The following is a 22076-nucleotide window of genomic DNA, read 5'->3' as shown; positions in this document are numbered from 1 at the left end:
CCGAGGATTAAGGTTAAATTCGATTGGAAAATAGCGACAACCAAAATAAACAAGAGTATAGAGAACGCCACGATTTATTTACAGATCTTTTTCCAAACAAAATAATGGTAGAAAATTTTATAAGGATAGCAGAAAAAAACATATCTAATAAGATTGTTAGTGGAGACGTACTTCAAATGGAACTTAACAGAACTCGCAAATAAAATCACCAACAAGAACTTAAGGCTTCGCAATAACTTTTAGCTCAAGTTAAAAGCCCCGGTGGAGACAATTCTAGAATTAGTTTAATTGATCAATTAAATGGTACTAGTCAAGACGTGTGCTGTAAATTTAAACGCATATAAATCATTCGGAAAATCACTGTCTTAATTAGACTAAGAGATGTCAACGGAGACGATGCCATGCACAGGAATAAATCAGGACTTATTGCTTTCCGCAACGACACTCCCACAGTCGACTCGGCGTTAATAGCGCGTGCAACCGAATGTTTGGCTCCCAAAATATTTTTTTACGTTGATATTGAATCCCCTGTCTACAAACAGGCGCCACAAACATGCAAAAACCAACATAATCGCATGCAGCTTGACTCGCCAATTAGTGAGAGCTATAACGAAAAAACTCTTGAAACGAATCAAATAAAAAATAAACGACAACGACGTATAAACACTTGATTTACAATAAACAAATAAATTCCAGTTAAAACCACCCGATATAAATGCAATTAACAATACGATTATTCGACCGCATCAATATACTGTTGGTATGGCAACTCTCATCAAATGATTTGGATTTAATTACCTCGATCACGGGCTCCGCCCCGCTCGACTCCAATCCGACGGCCGTAAATCAACAATAATAACACTAAGCTTCGTCTTTTTATTGACTAAACAAATCTTTATCAACACAATTACATGATCGTTAAGGAATAATTAAATATAGACCTTCACATCGTGTATTGGTTTTGGATACAAAGGCTTACTAAGTGGTATAAACTTATTTTTAGGTGTGTCTTCGGTTAAAATACGAACTGTGACATTTCTATAGAAAAATCATCGTGACTCATAAGGGAGCTTCGAAAAACATTTTATCTGGAGTCGCATTATCTAAGTTGGTAACATGAGAACGCTTTGTTACTGCGATTAAACGGACTTGGGAATTCGATGAAAAAACAACATGTTTTTTTAATAGGCGCCAGGCGGCAAGTTCTGGCGAAATTGGTAAGATTCCAATATTCACTAATATAGACATTCCTACGTAGTTTGCTCAAGATTAATAACGTGAAAACGGGTACGTAATATATTGTCAACAGATCTAAGAACTTTGACTAATTCGTATCAAAGTAATCATCTATTTATTATGCATTTTAAATGGAGCTCTTTTAAATAGGAAACGACGATGACACATTTAAATATGATTTCAAAGAGATACAAGAAAGGCATGTAATAAAAGTATCGTTAAGAACCCACACAGTGAGAAGTTTCCACAAATCTATAATTCTATCAGCAGGGCCGGCAAATACGAAAATAAGCATCAAAGTGTTTTTTAGTATAAAGACGACAAATGTGAACCAGCAAAGCGCAGTAGCTAACACGTGTTACATATTGTCTGACAATATTTACAGTTGCTTTATTAGCCCGGGAACGGGAGGAGCTTCGGCCTCCGAGAAAATGAGTGTAACCGACGTTCAGAATTTCAAAGCACGTGTTATGAGTAATACATACTCTGACTAATTGGAAACAAATAAAGAATTATGTTTGAGGAATATATACATTATATATGGATTAATAATATACCAGTTTAGCTGCGCTGTACTGAAAATAAACAAATAAAACCTAAATCTTATTAATTTGAGTTAAGTAAAAACTATTCTCATAGCTAAGAAAGGATGTCAATAAAATTTAAATCCGATTGCGTCGACCCTTGATTTACAGGGAATCAATAAAATGGAAGGCTATCATTACCTTTTTACTGCGGTTTCAATAAAAGTAATATCATCAATGCGACAGCGAAAAAGGACGCCAACAGTAACCTAACAACCTAGTGCCGCCGAAAGCACTTAGCCCTATTTTAATTATATTTAGCTAATGAAATAATTGGTTTTTATGAACTGTGCCGCAAAGGAAAATGTACGACCCAATATGTTTGTTTATTCCTGATTTTACGACTTAACGTTCAAGTTTATTTTTTGTAAGAGTGGCTAGATATAACGAAGTAGAAAGTACAACTATGTGGAAACTTAGACAATCAGTTGTAATTTACAAACTCGACCGAAATAAAACAGCTCAGAATTGGCGACGGTTTATATGAGGCCTATATATTAAGTACGCGAGTTGGAACTCACTACAATAGTAGAAAAAAAAGTAGACTGAGAGATGGCTCGTAAAATAAAACAAGGGACGTAGAGATGTGTCAAGATAGGATGCGGCGGGGGGTGCAGGCCCGGCGCCGTCCGAACTTCCCGGGACCAATTAGGAGCACACCTTTTGGACATGTGCGCTCGTTTGACGCTAACTAACGCCTAAAAACTCGACGATACGGGACAACTACATCCGTTATCGTTTATCACTTTTTTTGTGGTACATGTCCGGTCTCTGCGATTTGATTTAGTTTGCAGTTCTGTTAGAATTAATTTGGGGTCCACAAATGAATGGCCTAATAAAATATTTATAATATTTCAGTATTAGTTTGTTAGTTTAAATGATCTACAGTCAATTTTGAGAACTAAACTCGTCGATTCAACAACGACATTCAACATAAGATTGTTGCTACCTATAAAGGATTTTAAACAACTTTTCAACTTACAACAGTCAACAGTACATAAAACTACCTACAGGTAAGGTAGGACAAAAATGCAATGAATTATGTACCTAACAGTACATAATTCATTGCGTTTTTGTCGCTATTACCGCGCCATAGAGATAAATGCAGGGCAACTTGACGTGAGGTTCACTGTACGTATAATACATGATAAGGAAATCCCCGACAAATTGCGCTTTTACAGGCAGTAATTAAGCTCGATTCCCAGCAACGAGGAAGATGCTGGGTTACTAAATCTATGGAAGAGGTCGTGTTAGATGCTTGAATATACCATACTAACATTAACAATCTCTATCTCGTTTTTACACAACCATCACTGTGATAAAAATGTCATTTTTTTATTACATATTATTACAGTAACAGCCAAAATAGAACAAAATTAATATACTGCATTTTCTATGAAGAGGGGCGTGATATGGGTTGGTCATATAGACAGAAAATACTCGTGGTACAGACGACTGCTAGACACCATGGGCCAGAAAATGTAGAGCAGGAAAACCACAAATGATATGGAAGACAAACAGATTTTCTTGCAAAGGAGTTACTTCCTCTATAGCAAAGCTGGGTCATTTATGAGCTAGGGAACAGTGTCGAAATTATATAAATGGCTTTTAGGGTTCTAACTCAAAAACTATTGGTACTAGAATGTTGTATTTTGGTATGGGTATAGACATTAATCACGCCGACAAAGTGAGACTTCAAAATTTATTACACCCAGAACCGTTAAATAACACCAATAAGATTTAAACCAAGAGACAATAATGTATTGGCATACATAGTGGTATCGTACGAGGGAGAGGGACAAGTATAGTCGTATACAGGCATATAGCCTTGTCAACAATAGCATTCATAAGAAGGATTGACGTCAAGTTTTAAGCCAAATTTTAAGGTTTATTTTTTACCATCAGCTCGTCCCGGCTTCGCTCGGGTAAAACCATATTATGTATAATTAAATTATGTACAATTTAGAAAGTATTATGTGTACCTAAACCTTCCCCTTGAATCATTCTATATATTAAAAAAAACCAGCATCAAAATCTGTTGCGTAGTTTTAAAGATCTAAGAGACAGAAAGCTGGAAACGACCTCGTTTTATTTGTTTTAAATAGTACGTATGTAGTAATGCTGACCTTGGGCTTCGCGGCATCACACCCCTAAATGAAACAAGGAATACGCAAAAATGAAAGAGAGACCTATAACTCATAATTAACTTTAGAAATCTTAAACATTTCAGTGTAGGTGGCCCAGCGTTGGTCTATAACAATCAATTCTATCGAGAATCTTTTAATTACTTGTAAATAAACCATTAATGAACTTATTAGCATAGTAAAACATGGTCAGTTTCGTGTTTTGACACAATTCATAGTCAAAACATACAATTTAATGAACTAAAGCGGATATGGTAATACAACTCGATAGAAATGTACTTAAAAGTTGTTATTTTACTAAAATAAAGAAAACTGGTCAAACGCCAGAGTTGCCCAGGCCCGAGGGTTCAGATTCCGATCAAACTTTGCAATCCCAATAATGTTCCCGTGCATCTACATCCCACAAGTAACAAGGGAAACTTTTTTTTGTAATTGTTTTTGATTCTTTCCTTTGCTTGTTTTCGGCTCACAAGGTCTGTATATTTAGTTTACGAATAGGTATTATAACTCACATTACTCACATTAACACTCATTTTAAACAAATTTAACCAATTTATTACTTCCATTTTACTATGTTAAGATTTTGCATCCTACCCTCAGTCGGTTTAGTACATACATTCTATAATCAAAAATACTTTCTAATAAAATCCTATCTAATGTAGCATAATTTGTTAAAATTATTTTATAGCTTTTGCTAATAAATGAAAGAAATCGATAATGTGGCGCTAGTGTGCGGTCGTACGGGCTTTAAAAGAAAGAAGAAAAGAAAACTCACCTTAGTTTTAGCTAGCTTGGCGTTTTCTTTACACATCTTGGCGAGAGCATGGTACTCGCCTCGCGCCGCACACAGTATCCACTGTTTTTGCTTATTGTCCAGTGGTTCGTTTTCACTCTTGCTCTGTTAAAACCGAGACATATCATTAACATCATCAACGTGACTCTCTTGTCCCCCCCAAGCGAAGTAAACTAATAACGGTTTACAAAATTTTACAAGAATTTGTTATCAAAAATCAATTGTCTTAAAAATTTACATTAAAAAATGTTTCTGTTACATCTTGAATTATACTACTGGCAAATAATATAAATGATTATAAACAAGCAAGCTCTAACATGTCCAATATAGGACACATGAACAGAAGCTTTATCATCGTTGTTCTCAGTATTATAATAGTAAACTACAGTAACTCACAATGTTAGTGGTTTATGAATATTTTGAATGGCTTTGGGAGCAGCAGAAGTAGAAAGGTTATGTTGACAAAAACTGTGTAATAGTAAATATAAAGGACTTACCGACACCCGGTCCTCCTCGTCTACACCCTGGGAACAAATATTTGTATTGTTACTAAATAAAATAAAGAAAAAACTGTTAAACACACAATCCTACATTCACTGAACATTATACACAGAGTTGTGTAAAAAAGAAACCCTTTTTTTATCTCATTCGCATATTAATTTCCGTAGTGTTAAAATGTGTGTTCGAGTGACTCGTGCCTCAATGATAGATTAAATTGATAACGCGACCCGATATTTCCTACACGAAATATATTACCGCTCTTCCTATTAATATCGTAATTAATTTTGTAGATTTATTTACTACACCGTTAGATGGAGATTGGATTTGGAGAAGTGACGAACCAATTTTGCCGTATTGGCATGCTATGTACATACTTCATCTTGTCTTTTTGGCATGTCAAATGCATGTGTAAAAGAAATTTGTACTTATTAAAAAGTCATTTTATATATTACCATTAGATTGATGGCTCATTTAATTAAGGTGGACACAGAGTATCAAATGCATTGTCAACCCATAAAGTTCAGACTCTCAGACTGAGGGAAGGGGGACGAAGAAGAAGAAAGTACAGCAAGAATGAGTAATTGGTGGTTAATGAAATCACGAGACAAAACTTAAAATAATTACGGGAAATCAAACATCTCTTTCATTTTTGTATTGTTAAGATGTCATTTGTGATTTAAATAAATGTATCATCAGGAAGCACTTCATCATATCTTTCAATACCGTATATGTAAATAGTTTTATCTTTATTTGCATTTAGCAACGAAATTAATGACCTTTTCCAGTCATTCCGAATTCAATCGAACTTCTTTGAAGCGGTGGTGGTCTACTGGTAATCCTACTCGTGCCACATAAGGTTGTATATCAATCTGAGTCATTTATAGTAGTTTTTATAAGTAAGGAAAACATCGTGAGGAAACCTGCACTCTGGTTGATTATCAACTTGTGTGTGAAATGGAGAAGGCAAATGGCAAACCATTCAATTCATAGTTCCAAGAAAGTTGTTGTGTGTATTTAATTCCAAATTACCATCACGACCCTCAGCCATGAGGACTATAAAGTAGGGATGAATTAATAAATAATTATAACACCATTTCAGTGAAAATCGTGCTATTCTCATGTACACTATCTTTAATATAACGACATCTACACATACTTAACGTCTAGAAACAAAAGATTAGCTTTATAAATAAAGACGATATTTACATACATAATAAATATCTTAACGACACATATAAATTAATCGGAACCTAATATTTCAAAATTAATAAATGAGTACTTATATTGTGAAAATAATATTTTGAATTAATGGTCAATAAATTCGAATTCTCCCGTCTTCAGGCTTGCGCTGCGATCTTGAGGTCGAGGAGAGTATCGTAAGTGCCTAGCTGTTGCAAATTTAATTAGAAACTTTATATCAATTAAAATACAGTTGGTTTTTGTTTGGGATTAAATCGGACTTGTAATAACTGTCGATTGTGAATTGGGCGTGCGCTGCTCAGCATGGCCACTTTACCACCTGTCGTTAGATATTTATGTCTACACTATTGACTTCACTGTTAGGGACTTCGATATTGACAAGATAACATCCTTAATGTGATGTGTTTGATTTAATAATAAGATTAAGTTTGTACAGTCCGTTTTTAAAATGCGCAGAGACAATTAAATTCAAATTGCTTTCATTAATCGGCAATAATCGTATTGAAATTGAATTATGTTTATGAATACAGAAATTGGTTGTCGCTTTAGATCATACTGGTTGGAAATTTAAAGCGTTTGGTCACACTGCTCGCAAAGGTGCATAATAATTGAATGGCCCGCACAAAACTAATTACATAGCATTTAATGTAGTATGTAACCCAGAACAGCGAAATTATAAGTGTCAAATCTAGTTCCTATAAATACTGTCCCACGTCGCTGGGATTAATTTCAAGATGGGCATAAACATTATTGAAAAACTCGGGCAATGTGCTACAATATCAAAATAATTTCCAATCGCCGATCGGTTCAGTATAGCAATACCACTTTATTGTATTTTACCACACGGCGTTACCGTACTTGTCTTGGACGCCTAAGGTTTTCATTATGGGCATTCGTATTTTTATACAATCTTGTTTTTGCTTTTAAGTATTTTCTTAAAACCAATGAAAATTTAAAGCTCTATTAATTACTTTTCAGAACTCGAAGACATACACTGCGACCAGTTGACTGAAGACAAATACTACGAAATGCCGCAAAGCACGTGTCAAATTATATAAGACAATGTTACAGCACCCGGGTGTGTGCGCCCACGCCACGTCTTTCTGACTATTTCTAATGGCTGTAATTTGATTTGTATCATTTGTGACGTAATTTAAATGGCTACTAAAGCAACTAATTTTAGTCTCATTTCTAAAACATTTGACTTTGTGGATGCCGAACTGGCGATTCTATAGTTTTTATGCTAATAGGCTTCACAAAATCATTTTTCTCACCCTCCAACTGGAGAAAACAAGGCCAGTCATTAAATTTAGCAAGATCGTTAACTTGGGAAACTATAGGAGTTTACCAAAAACATATGATTTTCATAGTTTATTAAAATAAAAGTTAGGCATCAAGTCTTACTGGTATCCTCAAATCTGATTCGTCAAGTCGACACGCTAAGAATAAAATAAAAGTTTGAGTCAGAAAACTTAATTAATCGTCTTACTTATTTCTAGCTCAAAATTACTATGTAATTTGAATACCAAAAAAAGACTGACCGTTGTATTTTAAGATCAATAAAATTGCTTTTATACGTAGTATAGCGTTGATCTCGAATTAGAACAGAGTGGGTACTGTCACAGATTATATATACTTCCAATAGGCAGATAATAAGCAATAGCCTATTTTCAAATGAATAGAAGAACACACCTCAGCATACATTTTTAAGACTTAGTCCATCCTTGTTTTATTACATCGTAATTGGGTGTTTGTGAAGACGCAAATGGATCGGATATGTGTGAATACGTGACAATCACCGGTCAAGAAAATCGACGGATCTTAGGAGGCCTTATGGAAAGTAAACCTAATAATTTTCACTGAAGAAAATACTTATTTTATTACGTATATATCTCCTAAAAACTATTCAAAGACATTTGGTGTCGGAAGAATTAGAAATGCATTCAAAGTCAAAAATGTACCTCTGCCTTCAAAAATACCATTCCGTGTCAGATGATTTGTATGTCTCCAAAGTATGTGTTAATAGTTTAATGTCGTGCACCAACAATATTTTAATGCTATTTGTTCCTATATTTATAAGTTGTGTGGCATGTGGTACTGGCAATGCGTCCGGGCATCCTGCGGTGAAGACGCGACCGCCGTCCGGCGCCGGCGCATGCGTCCACTTGTATTAAAAACAATACCATTTTTTACACTGTACGATCATAATTCCAACTTTTGATGGTCACTAAATTATGACTGGGAATGACTTAAAGCTATTCCGTTGTGCCAAGATGCCACAGCTTTATTTTAGCGTATTAACACAATATACAAGTAAAAAGTACTACAAATGGTTTTATATACATGTAGTTTTATGTTAATGTAAAACACTTATCTAGGACATTTTGAACTTGGATTATTTTCATACGAACTAACATAATCATAAATATGCGAAGTAGAGGTTAAAAATGTCTCTTATTGAACAAAATAGCGAACCACATTTGACGTCAACAAAATCATAACACCAAGGGAAAATATTATGCTAATTTTATTATAACTCGTTTGATTCATATTCTTTATCATCGTTGTAGAGCAAACAAAATGCCAGATATTACGGGAATTTCACACTTCATTATTAGATTACATATTTAAAAGTTGTCTTTATGTGTCTACAACTCAATATTTTCTTAATACTTGATGACATAAAATTTAAAAGATCATTTTATTTGGCAATTCGTAGAGCGTCGAGGGCGAGGCGTGAACGAATCAAAGAATTTTGTCAGACGAAAGCCATGAGGAAGAGGATCAAAAGCGAATCGAAATAGTCTTTAGATTAAAATGTTTAGAAAGTTTTGTAGATAAATGTTTTCTAGGTCTGTCAGGTGTGTTAGACAGAATAAAATCATAGAATATAGAATGTTGTCTAACAATATTTACAAACAAAATATTTCTCAAAGATTTTTTATTAATTACAGCAATTCTCCCTGTGTACAGCACTCTACGCACACTAGCATTACAAGTAAATATTATATTTAGTAAGTACCGAAATATAACAACGAAATACAATCTAGGCAACGCATTAGTAAGTTTACATACCGTTAGGTATTTATAAGCATAGACTCAATAAAGAAAAAAAGACCGGACGTACGAGTATTTGCCGTCTGTTTGCGTAATATAGTAGATATCTTCTCTATTCCACAAAATGCTACAGAAATGATTGACAAAAACAGTTGATTGTTTGTTGCGAGCGAGGCGTATAATAGCGTCTCGCTGTTATCTGGATAGCTGACAGCCAATTCGTCTGCAGCTATTTTCCATAAGTTCGACAAGCCTCGTTAAGTGTGGCATCCGCGCCGTTGATGGCTGCAAGTGATTCTCAGGCGAATAGCAGAGAAAGAACAATGAAATCGGTCATATTTTCCTGCCAAACTGCAACGGAGCGTGTTCCCTTATCTACGGCATCACGCATAACAACTACCATGCGTTATTAAAAACAATCATGACCTATACTTAAAAGTAAGGTTATTTTCGCTAACTCTCTGAAGGATTTATTGGCTGGCTTGAATAATTAAATGAGATCATAACCGCAACGAGTAAATTTGCTTTACGTTGAAGTTGATAAAGATGCTTGTACAAGCTCATGATATACGTTAACATGCCTAAACTTTTCATGACACCATCACACCAGTACAAAGCTAAATTTAAACGTAAGATGGAAGGCGAAGATGCCGCAATAAAAATGTTTATTGAGTGCTTAGTCACTAAAAACGAATTGAATTTCGCGTTTAGCACATGCTAAGGAAGGCCTTAAACACAGCGTGAGATTAAAAGTACCTCACGTATACTATTAACAAGTTAATGGTTAGAAATGTGCAATTTGTCGGAAGTTATAAAAACAGAGTTTGCCACCGAAATAACACTGGAATTTGTATCACACAATTGTTCTTTGCGACCAAAGTCAAATCGGGTAAAATTGGAAAATCATATCAAGTGTCTTAATATAGAAGTTAATAGGTACAGAAGATACAGAAACTACAAGGTTTCTTCTATAGAAAAAATATGTGCTGGGTTACAGATATAGGAATGAAGTATCGAATGAAATAACGATAGATCGAAATGGACATAATGTCTAATACTTAGTGATCTTATATAAAAGTAGGCAAAAGTTAAAGTAGAAAAAGAAGCATACCCACGGCCTTAAACTGAGTATTTGGCGAGGACAATTAGTAAGCGGGTCGCAGGATCAACGTGGTCGGCCAAGCACGAATAAGTTTTTTTCAGATTTAATGGCGCACGTGCGCACGACGTCACACGACGGCAATCGTCAGGGCACAATTGACCGCAAGTCACGAGTCTGTCCAAAGCTATACTCGGTGAATAATGATGTCAATATTGAAATTCTCAAAAAGACTACACTACCGTTCTTTTTTATCAAGTAGTTATGTGTCACGATTTGATCTTCTCTAATAATAATGCATGTAATGGGCCAAATGTATCGGGTGCATTTGTCATACAAACCCCTTTTTGGTCTTTGGGGTCTTTGGAGGTAAAAAAAATAGCTTAGTGGTTAAGCCCTAAAAGCGTGACTTTTGCACGTATAACATTTTCTATGGATGATAATTTCAATTTTGATCGTTAAAACTACTGCAGCTAAACAAGAACTTTTACAGTTGGCTCTGAAAAAGATGCGGATGAAAACATAACGTCAACGCTCACCGAACGCATCCTTTTATAGTCACTTTCATAAAATCCGTGTAGATTAATTTTTTAGTAGGAGAGCGGAAGTGAAGAATACGTCTCGTCTATTCTCGTTTGATTTATGTGATACTTTCGGACATGTGCTAGGAAAAACGTATAAAGAAATATTTCATTTAAAAATTTATTAGTGTCTTCTATAAGTAATTATATGACAGTTTTAAAATAATGATATCATGCATTTTCACAATTCCCGTCTAAATGGATGAAATTTGTTACAACACGGGCAATATAGACTGAAAGAGCACATAAGATAGTTTACAGGAACCAAATCCGTTTTTAATTTTAGCTCAAGACCCCTACGGGAGATGAGATCTACAAAGCAGCTAGCGTTAAAAAAATATGTCTAAAATATGTCTTTTCGCAAAATTTTACGAACTTCGCATCCGCAATCGTCATCATCATCATGCTCAACGTGTACTACTGCGTAGGTCAAAGGGGGTTCAATCCTTGGTCATGGTAGAAAGTTCATATTTTTCAGATTGAACTGGGTTTTGGATGTTTATCTATATCGTTATGTATTGTTAAGTTAATAAGTATACCATCACAAGTCTAGAACTCAATATGTGGCTAACTCAATCATTGTGATTTGTCCATATATAATTTAATAAAAACGAAAAGAACATCACTAAATTTATTAAACGCTTATGATATGACGATGTTTAATTTTTTGTGATGTGATTTTCTGTGATGTGATGTGCCTTGGTGCGTGTACGCACATACAGAAATCACGCTAAAGTGCCGTTTAGACAAATAAGTGAATTTCACGACTGTTTGAACGCGGTGTGTAGCGTTTCATTAGTGTCGCATATTTTTTTTTATATAAAGAATCTTTTAAAAAAATTAAAGATTTATAAAATTAACATTGTTACCAGTACTTTACTTATTTATAAAATAGGATAATCAAATTGATTACTGTACATGGTACAATTTAATAATCACTAATGATAGCCCACGGCGGAATTCAAAACGCTCGTGAAATTCACCCAAATACGACCGAGCGTTCGCATTATCTAGATTTTGACATAACAACGAATTAATGTACCTAGTTATTTCGTGTTTACACAATTATTTTAGAGTACAGATATAAATAGTATGATAATCTGTCTTCTTTTCATGTCCATTGCACTACTTAGGCACTGATGTCAGATTTTATCAAAGTCACCTAAAGATATCTGATATGACTTTTACGATTACCTACCGACAAACACGGTCAGGCGGGCCGGTTGTAAAATCATAGCCCAATCTACAAAGATTTATGGTTAGTTTTTAGGCGAACCCTGGGCTTTGGGGCGACACAGCTCCAAATGTAACAGGGAACACGCTAAGAGAGAGAGTGAAAGAGAGAGCACTCTAAAATGTTATTTTCAGGCGGGCGGCCGGTTGTAAAATCATAGCCCAATCTACAAAGATTTATGGTTAGTTTTTAGGCGAACCCTGGGCTTTGGGGCGACACAGCTCCAAATGTAACAGGGAACACGCTAAGAGAGAGAGTGAAAGAGAGAGCACTCTAAAATGTTATTTTCCAAAGCTCACACCTGCAAAGTTACCTTCCTTCTATTCAGCTGAATACGTGACGTTACGCAGTTAATGTGCTCGTACTGCAATGAGAGATCGCAATTGTAAAGTCCATTAGTAAAGGCGCACGCCGACTCTACCTAATATTGTCATTAAGAGTTTTGTTGTTCGCGTTGTAAGCCCCTCGTGTAGATGCAAAATATTGTAATCGCAGAATTGATACAATGACCCTACAATGCTTTCATAATTCTTTATTTAAAACTGACATTTTGTGCACGGAACAGAAGCCTGGGCGCGCCGCTTCCGCCTGGGCATAGCAGGGGCAAAAAAATGTTGCGTTGCAAAATGTGTTGATGTTGACGGCATTTATGTTGCGAAAGACGTTGTCAAGGAGGATATGCGTACAAATGGTACGTAACAAATGGGATGCCAAAGGCGAAATCTAAGTTGTATGTTGTCGTCTAAAATGGGTCAATGCTTGTGTCTATTATGCAATATTTGTAACATTTTTGTACATTCATAAAGAACAGTAAATCATTATTATATATATATATATATATATATATATATATATATATATATATATATATATATATATATATATATATATATATATCATAGAAGAAGAATAAAAAATTAGGTGAGTAAATGATTTTCCTTCCGTATTTCATTATTTTATGATGCAGGGTTGGCCCGTTCGGATGGGTCCAAATTATTATATTATAAATTTTTGCGCAAACATCCCTCTCCTCTTGTTTACCAAATGTGCCCTCCGGGTGTAGTGTCGGTTGGGATATTAAAACAAGAATAGAATGTCATGTGATTTAAACAAAGCTGAAATTGTTATATTAACGTACAAATCGGATGTCATCCATTAAATTACATAGGTATTGCGTAATACTTCAACCACCAATAAATGTAACTATCGTATACTAATATAAATATGAAATACTAATAAACTAAGTTTGTTTATTGTTACTTTCTTGAAATTGTGCATACATATACTTTGAAGTGAAGACATCCGTGCGAAATTCACGCGGGCGGAGCCGGGGGCAAAAGCTAATTCTTCAGAAGATAATATTAATTGGATAAAAAATGCTTGATAATGCGACACGATCTCAGTTTCACAACATAATAGCGAGATTGATAGAGGTTTCGAACTGAGTAGAGGTATTCGATTATGGTCATTCAATTAAAACTATAGCGACTTGATTCTAACTCGCCCTGAAGATGGATGCCCTATACGGAGTCCCAAACTTCGGCTTTGACCGATATAACATGTGAGTCGTGTTCTTATTCGTATCAATTAATATTACGAAAATTGTTAAACCTTACGATAATTGTTAAAAATTGTTTAACCTGATTAAATTAAATTTACAAAAATGCACAATTAGGACAATAACACAATTGACCATTTAACAAAAAAGCAACTCTAATTATATTAATCGTATGGCAAAATTCTTACATTGTAAAGTAATGGTGTGACCATTGGTGGTATATAATATTTTAAGTGTAAATGTTTAAGGTATGTAGATATATAATATTTTAAGAGTTCCAGATTTTGAGTTAAATCATAATTTCAGACGTAAATGATAAAAATAATCCCAAAATTATTAAGCGATTGCAATTTTTTTATAAACGGTCCATCTCTTTATAAAGTGTATATTAGCGATTTCCCTCGAGCAGTCGATATCCCGGCGCGATCACGAAAAATATCGATAATAATCTGATTGGACGCCCGTACCGACAAAGGGCCGTGAAGTTTTACAATTCAATTAACCTACCAGGTGCCGTCCAGGAAACTGCCCAACAATTTAATATTCAAAAGAGTTTATTAGAACAGATAACGTATTCATAGTTCTGTTTTAGTAATTTACAGTTGCCCTCTCCATCGGCGTAAATGTGAGGTCGTATAATGGTTTAAGTGGTCTAATAATGAAGGGCTTATCTTGAACAAATGCTCATTGTGACTAAAAGAAACATATCTAATCCATGCTTCTATACTAATATTATAAATAGAAAATATTTGTATTTTAATTTTTCTGTTTGTAATTAATATTCTTGAGAATATTAATTAATCAAAATGTTGACATTTTGATGAAATTTTGGCACAGAGATTTACGAAACCTTCCGGAGTAACATAGGCATTTTTTTTAAATTATGGTTTTACCCGAGCGAAGCTGAATGGACCGCCGCTCGTTTATAAAAATGTATTCTTTAGCTACCTCGTTCGTTTTTTATAAGTACTTCATCATTACTTTCACCTATATATAATTTATGAGGATGAGGATGAGGATGCTTATGATAAACAGCAGAAACGTAAAACTCTACCAGAAACTTACCCTTGTTTATCAAAAGTTAAAGCATGCGAGTACTATTTAATTAAAATATGTTTTCTCACTATCGCACTTTACAACCTTTGACATTGATAGAACGAGACAAAACATACTTAGGTTTATGCAAATATTTGCTAATTGCATTTTAAACTCGATTGAGCTCCTGCAACTTATGTATTTATATCTCGAGTAACTGTTCTACAAACGAAATTCGGGGCTAACTATATGACAGCTGTTTATAAACCAATCAAAAATACATTATTCATCGATACCCGTAGGTATCCGAGAAGATAAAAATTCCGTCCTATGTCAACTCTTCATTATCGTTTCGAATTTTGTTAATGGTCCGCCGTCAACAGGTGCCAACGCACGCGGTGTCCAAACTCCATAATTATTCAGTTATAATTATCTAAGTAAATACTACACAACAGACACTAACGAGTTAAGTATATAATTAAAATGAAATTATTCTTTGATAGACGAATGAGAGCGTTTGTCGGATAAATGAGGCCTTATTATAACTGCTGAGATCGGTATCTCCTCAACGTATTTTGTCTTTGTTTTCGTTGCTTTGCTAATGATTCGAGGCATCTTGGTTTTCTTATTATCTATTTAAATTGTGTCAAGCAAAACGTCCTATACAAAAATGACATTTAAGGAGTAACAAACACAGTTCATGATACAAAATTATTGCCAAACATAGGCATAATCAACTACATACAGTTAAATGCTTTTTAGTGCGCGTTGAATTTTGATGTGGGCTTTTTACATGATAAACAAAGAGGAGATCCGTTTTCCATTTATTAGCAAAGGTTGTGTGACATCACGCGGGGCTAAGGCAGACGAGTGGGGAAGCGGTTCCGCCATGGCTTTGCACCTTTTCTAACGGAAAACGAAGTAATCACCTTTACGTGATGTCAGTGTAACATTGGAGCAATGCAAAAGTAGATACCCTTCTCTATGTCAGGGCTTTTTAATAACACAACAAAAATCCGGCAATGTATTTTAAATGAATAGTGTATATTTGGTCAAATTATATTAGAGAATCATTAAATTATAGATTAATTGTAAATGGACGAGAGAACATTTTATATTGTTTTGCTTCAGTATGAGGTAACTGTACTGTGTAATATGAAAAAAAAAAGAAAAAATAGTAATTATTTTTTTTTGCAAGACAAGTATAAAACAAGATGTAAAGAAAACTTCTTACCTGCATACTAAAGTTGACACCAAGTTTGTTAGATTTCAAGTCATCACTTTCCGAAGCCATTCTATTAAACATTTGCTTCCGTTCTTTCACAGAGATTTTCTGTTCACTATCCACAAGCATGCTCTCACTCCGGGATGTTGTTAGTGCCGGTGACATAGGTTCCTCATTCAATGTTTCATGATTTGGAATAGACGTTCTTTGGTCTGGTCCAGGTATGCTTGAACGTTTTTCATTTGATATTTTATCTGCTGACCTACGACGAGGAAAAACTTTAGGAGGTCCATCCTCTTCCATAGGGGTGTCTGTCATATTCGGAGATTGGATAACAGAGTTACTGTTGTCTTCATTAGACTGTTTTAATATGTATTCCTGAGAATTCCTGCCATTGGTACTGTCTTGAATCAAATTATTCAATATGCTGAAGTCTTGGTTAAGTTGAACCGGTGGTGGAGGTCGGTAGGGAACTGGTTCAGGTTCTGGTCTACAGTCCATAATAGGATCTGGTGTAGTAACTGGTACAGGATCATTAACTTTGATCTCAGTAACATCTTCTTCCGATTCTTTGCCACTTGGCATATACTTTTTTTTAAGGATCAACCATTTCTCATTATCTTGATTTTTAATATTTGCAAGGGTATTAACATGTTTCTTAAATGTGCTCCGAGCTTCATCTGTGTTGGAGAAACAAGAGCATGTGTTAGAGAATTTAAATATTGTGTTACTTATTTTAATGTTACTTATGATAATGTTACTTATTTCCCTCAAGGACTATTTTCTGCAGGTATGTCTTTGATATTTGGGCTTTAAAAATCTTTTTTATTTGTAAAAATAAATTTACAACAATCTAAGGATAAAATAGACAAACATAGTGTAAAAGGTATAGTGCAAGGTGACTAAGGGATAATTGCCTTGGCTGATGGGCAATACAGGGGTTCAAGAATTGACATCAAGTCAACGGCACATCACACTAAATTTCAAAATTTGAAGGTTAACACACGAAGATGAGAGAAAGTCTGAGAGAGTGCTGTGGCAATGCATGGTATACAGTCAAGAGCATTGACCTTATATAATAAGAAACTAGTTAACTTCTTATATGAATATCAGATACAATATTTAACTACGCACTGTCAATGAATGACTCATTAGTACAAGCTCCCTGGATGTTTTAAATTCTAAGATATAGCCCATAACAGGTGCAATTTCTTTGCTTTACAAGATAGATATTAGGTATCTACACAGTATGCGACAAATATATTTAACCTATTATAATTTTAAAGAAATAGTGGTAACAAAAATGTTTAACCTCTCATATCTGGATTCTTGAGAAACACTTTGAAATGCTTGACTAGCTCATGGTTGGTGACTCTGCCATTATGTACCAACATAAACTTGAGTATTTCATCAAAACTCAATTCCGATGGTGCAGACATTTTGTACATTAAAATAGTAAAACATCAAAAAAAGTTATTTTCACACAATACACAACACAAAATCAGAAGCGGTACGTTCCGTTTTAGTATAATTTTGACATTAGTGACACATGAATGACGTTTATTTAGAAAATACGTTCCGTTACCCATTATCAACCGCTTGATAGATAAATATAAATGATATATAAATTTTTCATTCGTATAATATTTTCTTTATATAAAAAAATCCCTTTTGCAATTGAGTACTTTATTCGATGGGTATTGAATTAAGTTGATCCGAATACAAGTACACGCTGGCTTCACACTATGTCGAACTCATACTGAATGTTTTGTATATATTGCGTAGTTTTCATGATTGTAATTAGAACCTAGAAATTGGGTACCTATGTAGAATTCGCCAAAGATGTGAACTGTTTTTAGGCAAGCATATGAAACAACCACGAAACAAATAGTAAAACCGTAATGTATTACCGTCTTTATTGCTGACAGAGCCAGGTGGGCATCTAGTAGTGGGTATCAGATAGGCAGCTACGCCCTGTGTGGGTGTGTGTATTTTTTCTAACAAAATAAATATTACCTAGTTAATTTATTTAATTTAGTTTTTTTAAATTATTGCCGGGTTTACCACGTAACAAGAAAGAACCCACAGATATAAGAACAAAATTTAATGTTCATCTGTGACAGAACCAATCGGGTTATTGGTGGGGTTGAGATTAAAACAGTGATAGATTGCTAGCATATCGCCTACTAAAAGTCTCCAGTTTATAGCCGAAGTCTAGGGAAAGCCTAATTGATAAACTTTTACAATGTACGTAGTACACTTAAAAATATTATGTAGATACCTATAGTTATGTACGTTCCAGGGGGCTTCGAAACTTGGCTTATCAAATTTTTATGGAATTTTGTTCGGAGTTGATGATGATGATGATATCCGACCAATTTCGGTCACGGCGAGAGCTTCAACAATTGATGAACTCGCTGGTGTGCTCGCATGTGGCTTTTGTAGCCAATGTTATTGGTGAAGTTTCTTGAACATTGTGGGCATGTAAGCACATCGTTGCTTATCAAATTTTTATGGATTGGAGTATTGTACCTAAGTACAAGGTATAGAGAGCTTAACTAGAATAGTAGTAGGTACTTGTAAATGCAGAGTTTCATTATTTAAATAAGATCCATTCAATGGATTATGAAATATTATTAGATTTAAGAAAATTTCACTCACTTCAAGTGCGAAAAGATGATTTGCATATAAGTTTCAAACGTAATACTTACCTAAATAAATATGCTCGTTTCGAGGAGGGATTCCTAAAATAAATTTTATTTTACAAGTATGATATGTAATTCATTTACCTATTACTTCCGATATTTGCGTAGTCATATTTTTTTCGTATTTTCAATACTGCATTTATTAAGATTTGTATTTATTATTACAATAAGTCAAGATACGTTTTTACATGTGTTAAAAACAAAAAATATATGGGGCTTGTAATGTATGACAGTGGGCACAAAGTGATGTCACAAATGTTGGAATCAAAAATGGTTTTAAATTAAGCTTTAATGAGAACAAAAAATACTTAATGTTACTTAATTTAAATAGAATTGATCAATGAAATTGACATTTGATTATCGTGTTCAGTACAGAAGCAAAACTTTTTTCTAATTCTTTCTCATTCTCACGTATTTTCTGTAAATTATGACATCCTAAAAAACTCGTCTCTGATTTTTATGACGTCCTGTCCTGCTTAATTGATGTCAACTCTCATTGAGAATGCTGTTGGTTTGTATTTTTTTATTATTTTATACCCCTTAATCGTCGCGTACGACATCCACGGGAGGATTGGAACTATAGGTACCTACCTACCTATAAGAGATATCTAGTTCCAGCGCTGGATCATGACTAGTTCCAATCCTCCCGTGGATGTCGTACGCGACGATTAAGGGATATAAAATACAAACAAATACAAATCATCTTGAGAATACCTATTTTCAAGTTTCTTCTTCGTCCAGTAGACCCTTATTACAAAGCTTACAATTTTTATTTAACTTGCAATGAACTATAAAATATCATGTAATAACTACTAACTGAATTCGAACTAAGAACCATTTTATATGATGTGGGTGTCCCACAACCGCTTTAATTACTTAAAATGATAATTACTACCTAGTCATAACTGTGTGCTATTTGACACTTTAATATGCGGTCGATACAGTAATGATAATAACCAATCTGTTGCTATCTTCTTAGTCATATCCTGCTAAACGAACTCCATTCATAACGTACCGTCATCATACTCTTCTCACTACGTAAGTTCTCGATAGATATATAGATAGTCTCCTCTCTCATCTGAGCGTTATTCCGGTTACTTCATTAGCCGTAAAGCGTCAACGCCCAGGGTCCCTACTTTTTCTTCACCAGTTCTCACGGTTTTCAGCGTCCTTGACGACACAATAGTTATATTCAGGCCACTGGTCTGACAACAAAGGATGCCGACGTCGGTACGAATTGGATAGCGGACGCGGGGCTCAGACGCTCAACGCTCACATAGGAGAGGCAAGTAAGTCATATTCACGTATAAATTAAATTTTATCAATAATATCAATAGATAGACCACATTCACCGTAACGGGGCTCCGTCGAAACTTCTAATCTATAAAGTGGAAGACGCGGCTACTGGTTTGTACTTCCCGTAACTAACAAGAATTAGACATTTAACTTTTAATTGGCCGCTTGTATCTTCACAAACTTTGCCCCGTAAGTGTTAAACTATGTTATACGCTTTTAATAATGACCCAAGTTGGGCTTGGTGGGCTAAACTCTGATAGTTCCACAAAATCGATGTTAGGTATAATGTTTCATTATAATTATAAATACATATAAATACATATAAATTGTAATTACAAATCACATCCTACTAAAATTATAAATGCAAAAGTTTGTGAGGATATTATATGCGTGTATGTTTGTTTTTATTAATGCCATAAGTAGTATGTACTAGTAACAATAGTATAATATAATGTAGTGCAATAGATTATTCCTTTGAATGGATTTATATAGTTGAGGTGCTTTTTAAATTTTCGACCTAAAAAATAAAAATACCCGATCCTATAATTTATCAATTTGATATCAATTTGTCTGTTAGGGCCTATTTATTACGAATGAGGAGACTATACTATCATAAGAACGAAATAAATATATCAGAAATTAGAGTCTACCCAACAATAGGGATAGCTCAGAAGGAAAATTGGGAATGCAGATCCACCCTGGATCTACACTGCAGTTGCTATCAATTAACGCAATAAAAATAAAATATAAAGCCATTGGAATATAGCGATAGGGTCAATATGAATGAATTTCAAATCCTAATCTTTATATACAACAAATTCCTCTGCCGCCTCCGTCTATCTGGTGCCGGATTGTTATTTGATAGATAGTGGTGAGGCTTCCTGAGGAAGGTTAAGGTGTATAATTTATTATATTTTTACCCGAGTGAAGCCGGGACGGGTCGCTAGTACTAATCAAGTAGAATCAAATCAGGTTGGGATGTCAAGTAGGCAAAAATTGTCTTTTTGACTTCCGTAATTTTTATAGGGTGACGTGACGCATGTGTAGCGATTTGCTACCACAAATGCTACGATGCGGCTACGACGCATCTACGACGGAATTTTGTCGTCAATTTTGTTTTTTATGTCTCTATAGTTAGTTCTTATATTAATTAATCAATTTCTTTATTTCCAAGGTTATTATAAGGTTATATACTCTCTTTGGAACGAGACTACTTTCCCGTTTGATATATTTTGAATATTGAGTCTATTTTCATGGAGTATTTGTACAATGCTATTACTAAAAAATCAATTGAATGTTAGAACTTTAATTAAATATTCAGTATTAAACCTAGTATAGTTTTGAAAACGCATACATTTTCTGTCAGTTGTTAGTACTTGAGTACAAAGTTTCAGTAAAATTAACGTTCATCAACGTTTAAAATGGTAGTACAACATACTCTATACTCGTCTTTAGTTTATAGTAAGATAACATAAACTTTTTTAAACTTTCTTCTTAACAATTCTGAAACCACCCAACCAGTGGGCGGAGTTTTAAAAGTTCGGAAAATGTATGTGTTTTCTATTGGAGGTTCTAGGAGGTAACGGAGGACATGTCGATGATGATTGCTGATGCGGCTGGTGAACGGGCTCTTCTGAGCACGGCCATGTTGCGGCCACGGTCAGACGGCGGGAAATCGCAGCCGCCCATGGGAGGCGTACGGCGGCGGCGTGTGCGAGCAGGACGGCACGATGGGGCGTCGCGGCGCGGGAGCGAGAGGGCTGCGAGGCGGCGCGACGCAGAGGGCGTACGAGCTCGCAAAGCACCACGCACTCCTGTTCCGGTCGCG

General features: G+C 34.8%; 1 protein-coding gene across 5 annotated transcripts in view; it reads right to left on the bottom strand.

Moving 5' to 3' along the window:
- Window positions 1-17792, bottom strand: part of sowah (sosondowah) — a 41793-nt gene extending 24001 nt beyond the window's left edge. For 3 of the 5 annotated variants that reach the window (XR_008406246.1, XM_053768196.1, XM_053768197.1), the window contains exons 1-4: window positions 17560-17791; window positions 16257-16927; window positions 5255-5281; window positions 4740-4862 (exon numbers count right to left, since the gene is read on the bottom strand). Coding sequence is in view for 4 of the 5 variants with exons in the window: in XM_053768196.1 (XP_053624171.1) it covers window positions 4740-4862; window positions 5255-5281; window positions 16257-16927; window positions 17560-17695 (957 nt within the window). In the remaining variant the exon portion in view is untranslated. Of the gene's footprint in view, window positions 1-4739; window positions 4863-5254; window positions 5282-16256; window positions 16928-17559 lie in introns of all 5 variants that reach the window. The other 2 variants (XM_053768195.1, XM_053768194.2) reach the window with 1 other exon arrangement.
- Between the last annotated feature and the right edge of the window lie 4284 nt (window positions 17793-22076).

This window comes from Plodia interpunctella, chromosome Z (genome assembly GCF_027563975.2).
Source record: "Plodia interpunctella isolate USDA-ARS_2022_Savannah chromosome Z, ilPloInte3.2, whole genome shotgun sequence".
In the NCBI taxonomy this organism is placed as follows: domain Eukaryota; kingdom Metazoa; phylum Arthropoda; class Insecta; order Lepidoptera; family Pyralidae; genus Plodia; species Plodia interpunctella.
Note: the sequence above shows the minus strand (reverse complement) of the source record. Positions and strands in the feature narration are given on the sequence as shown.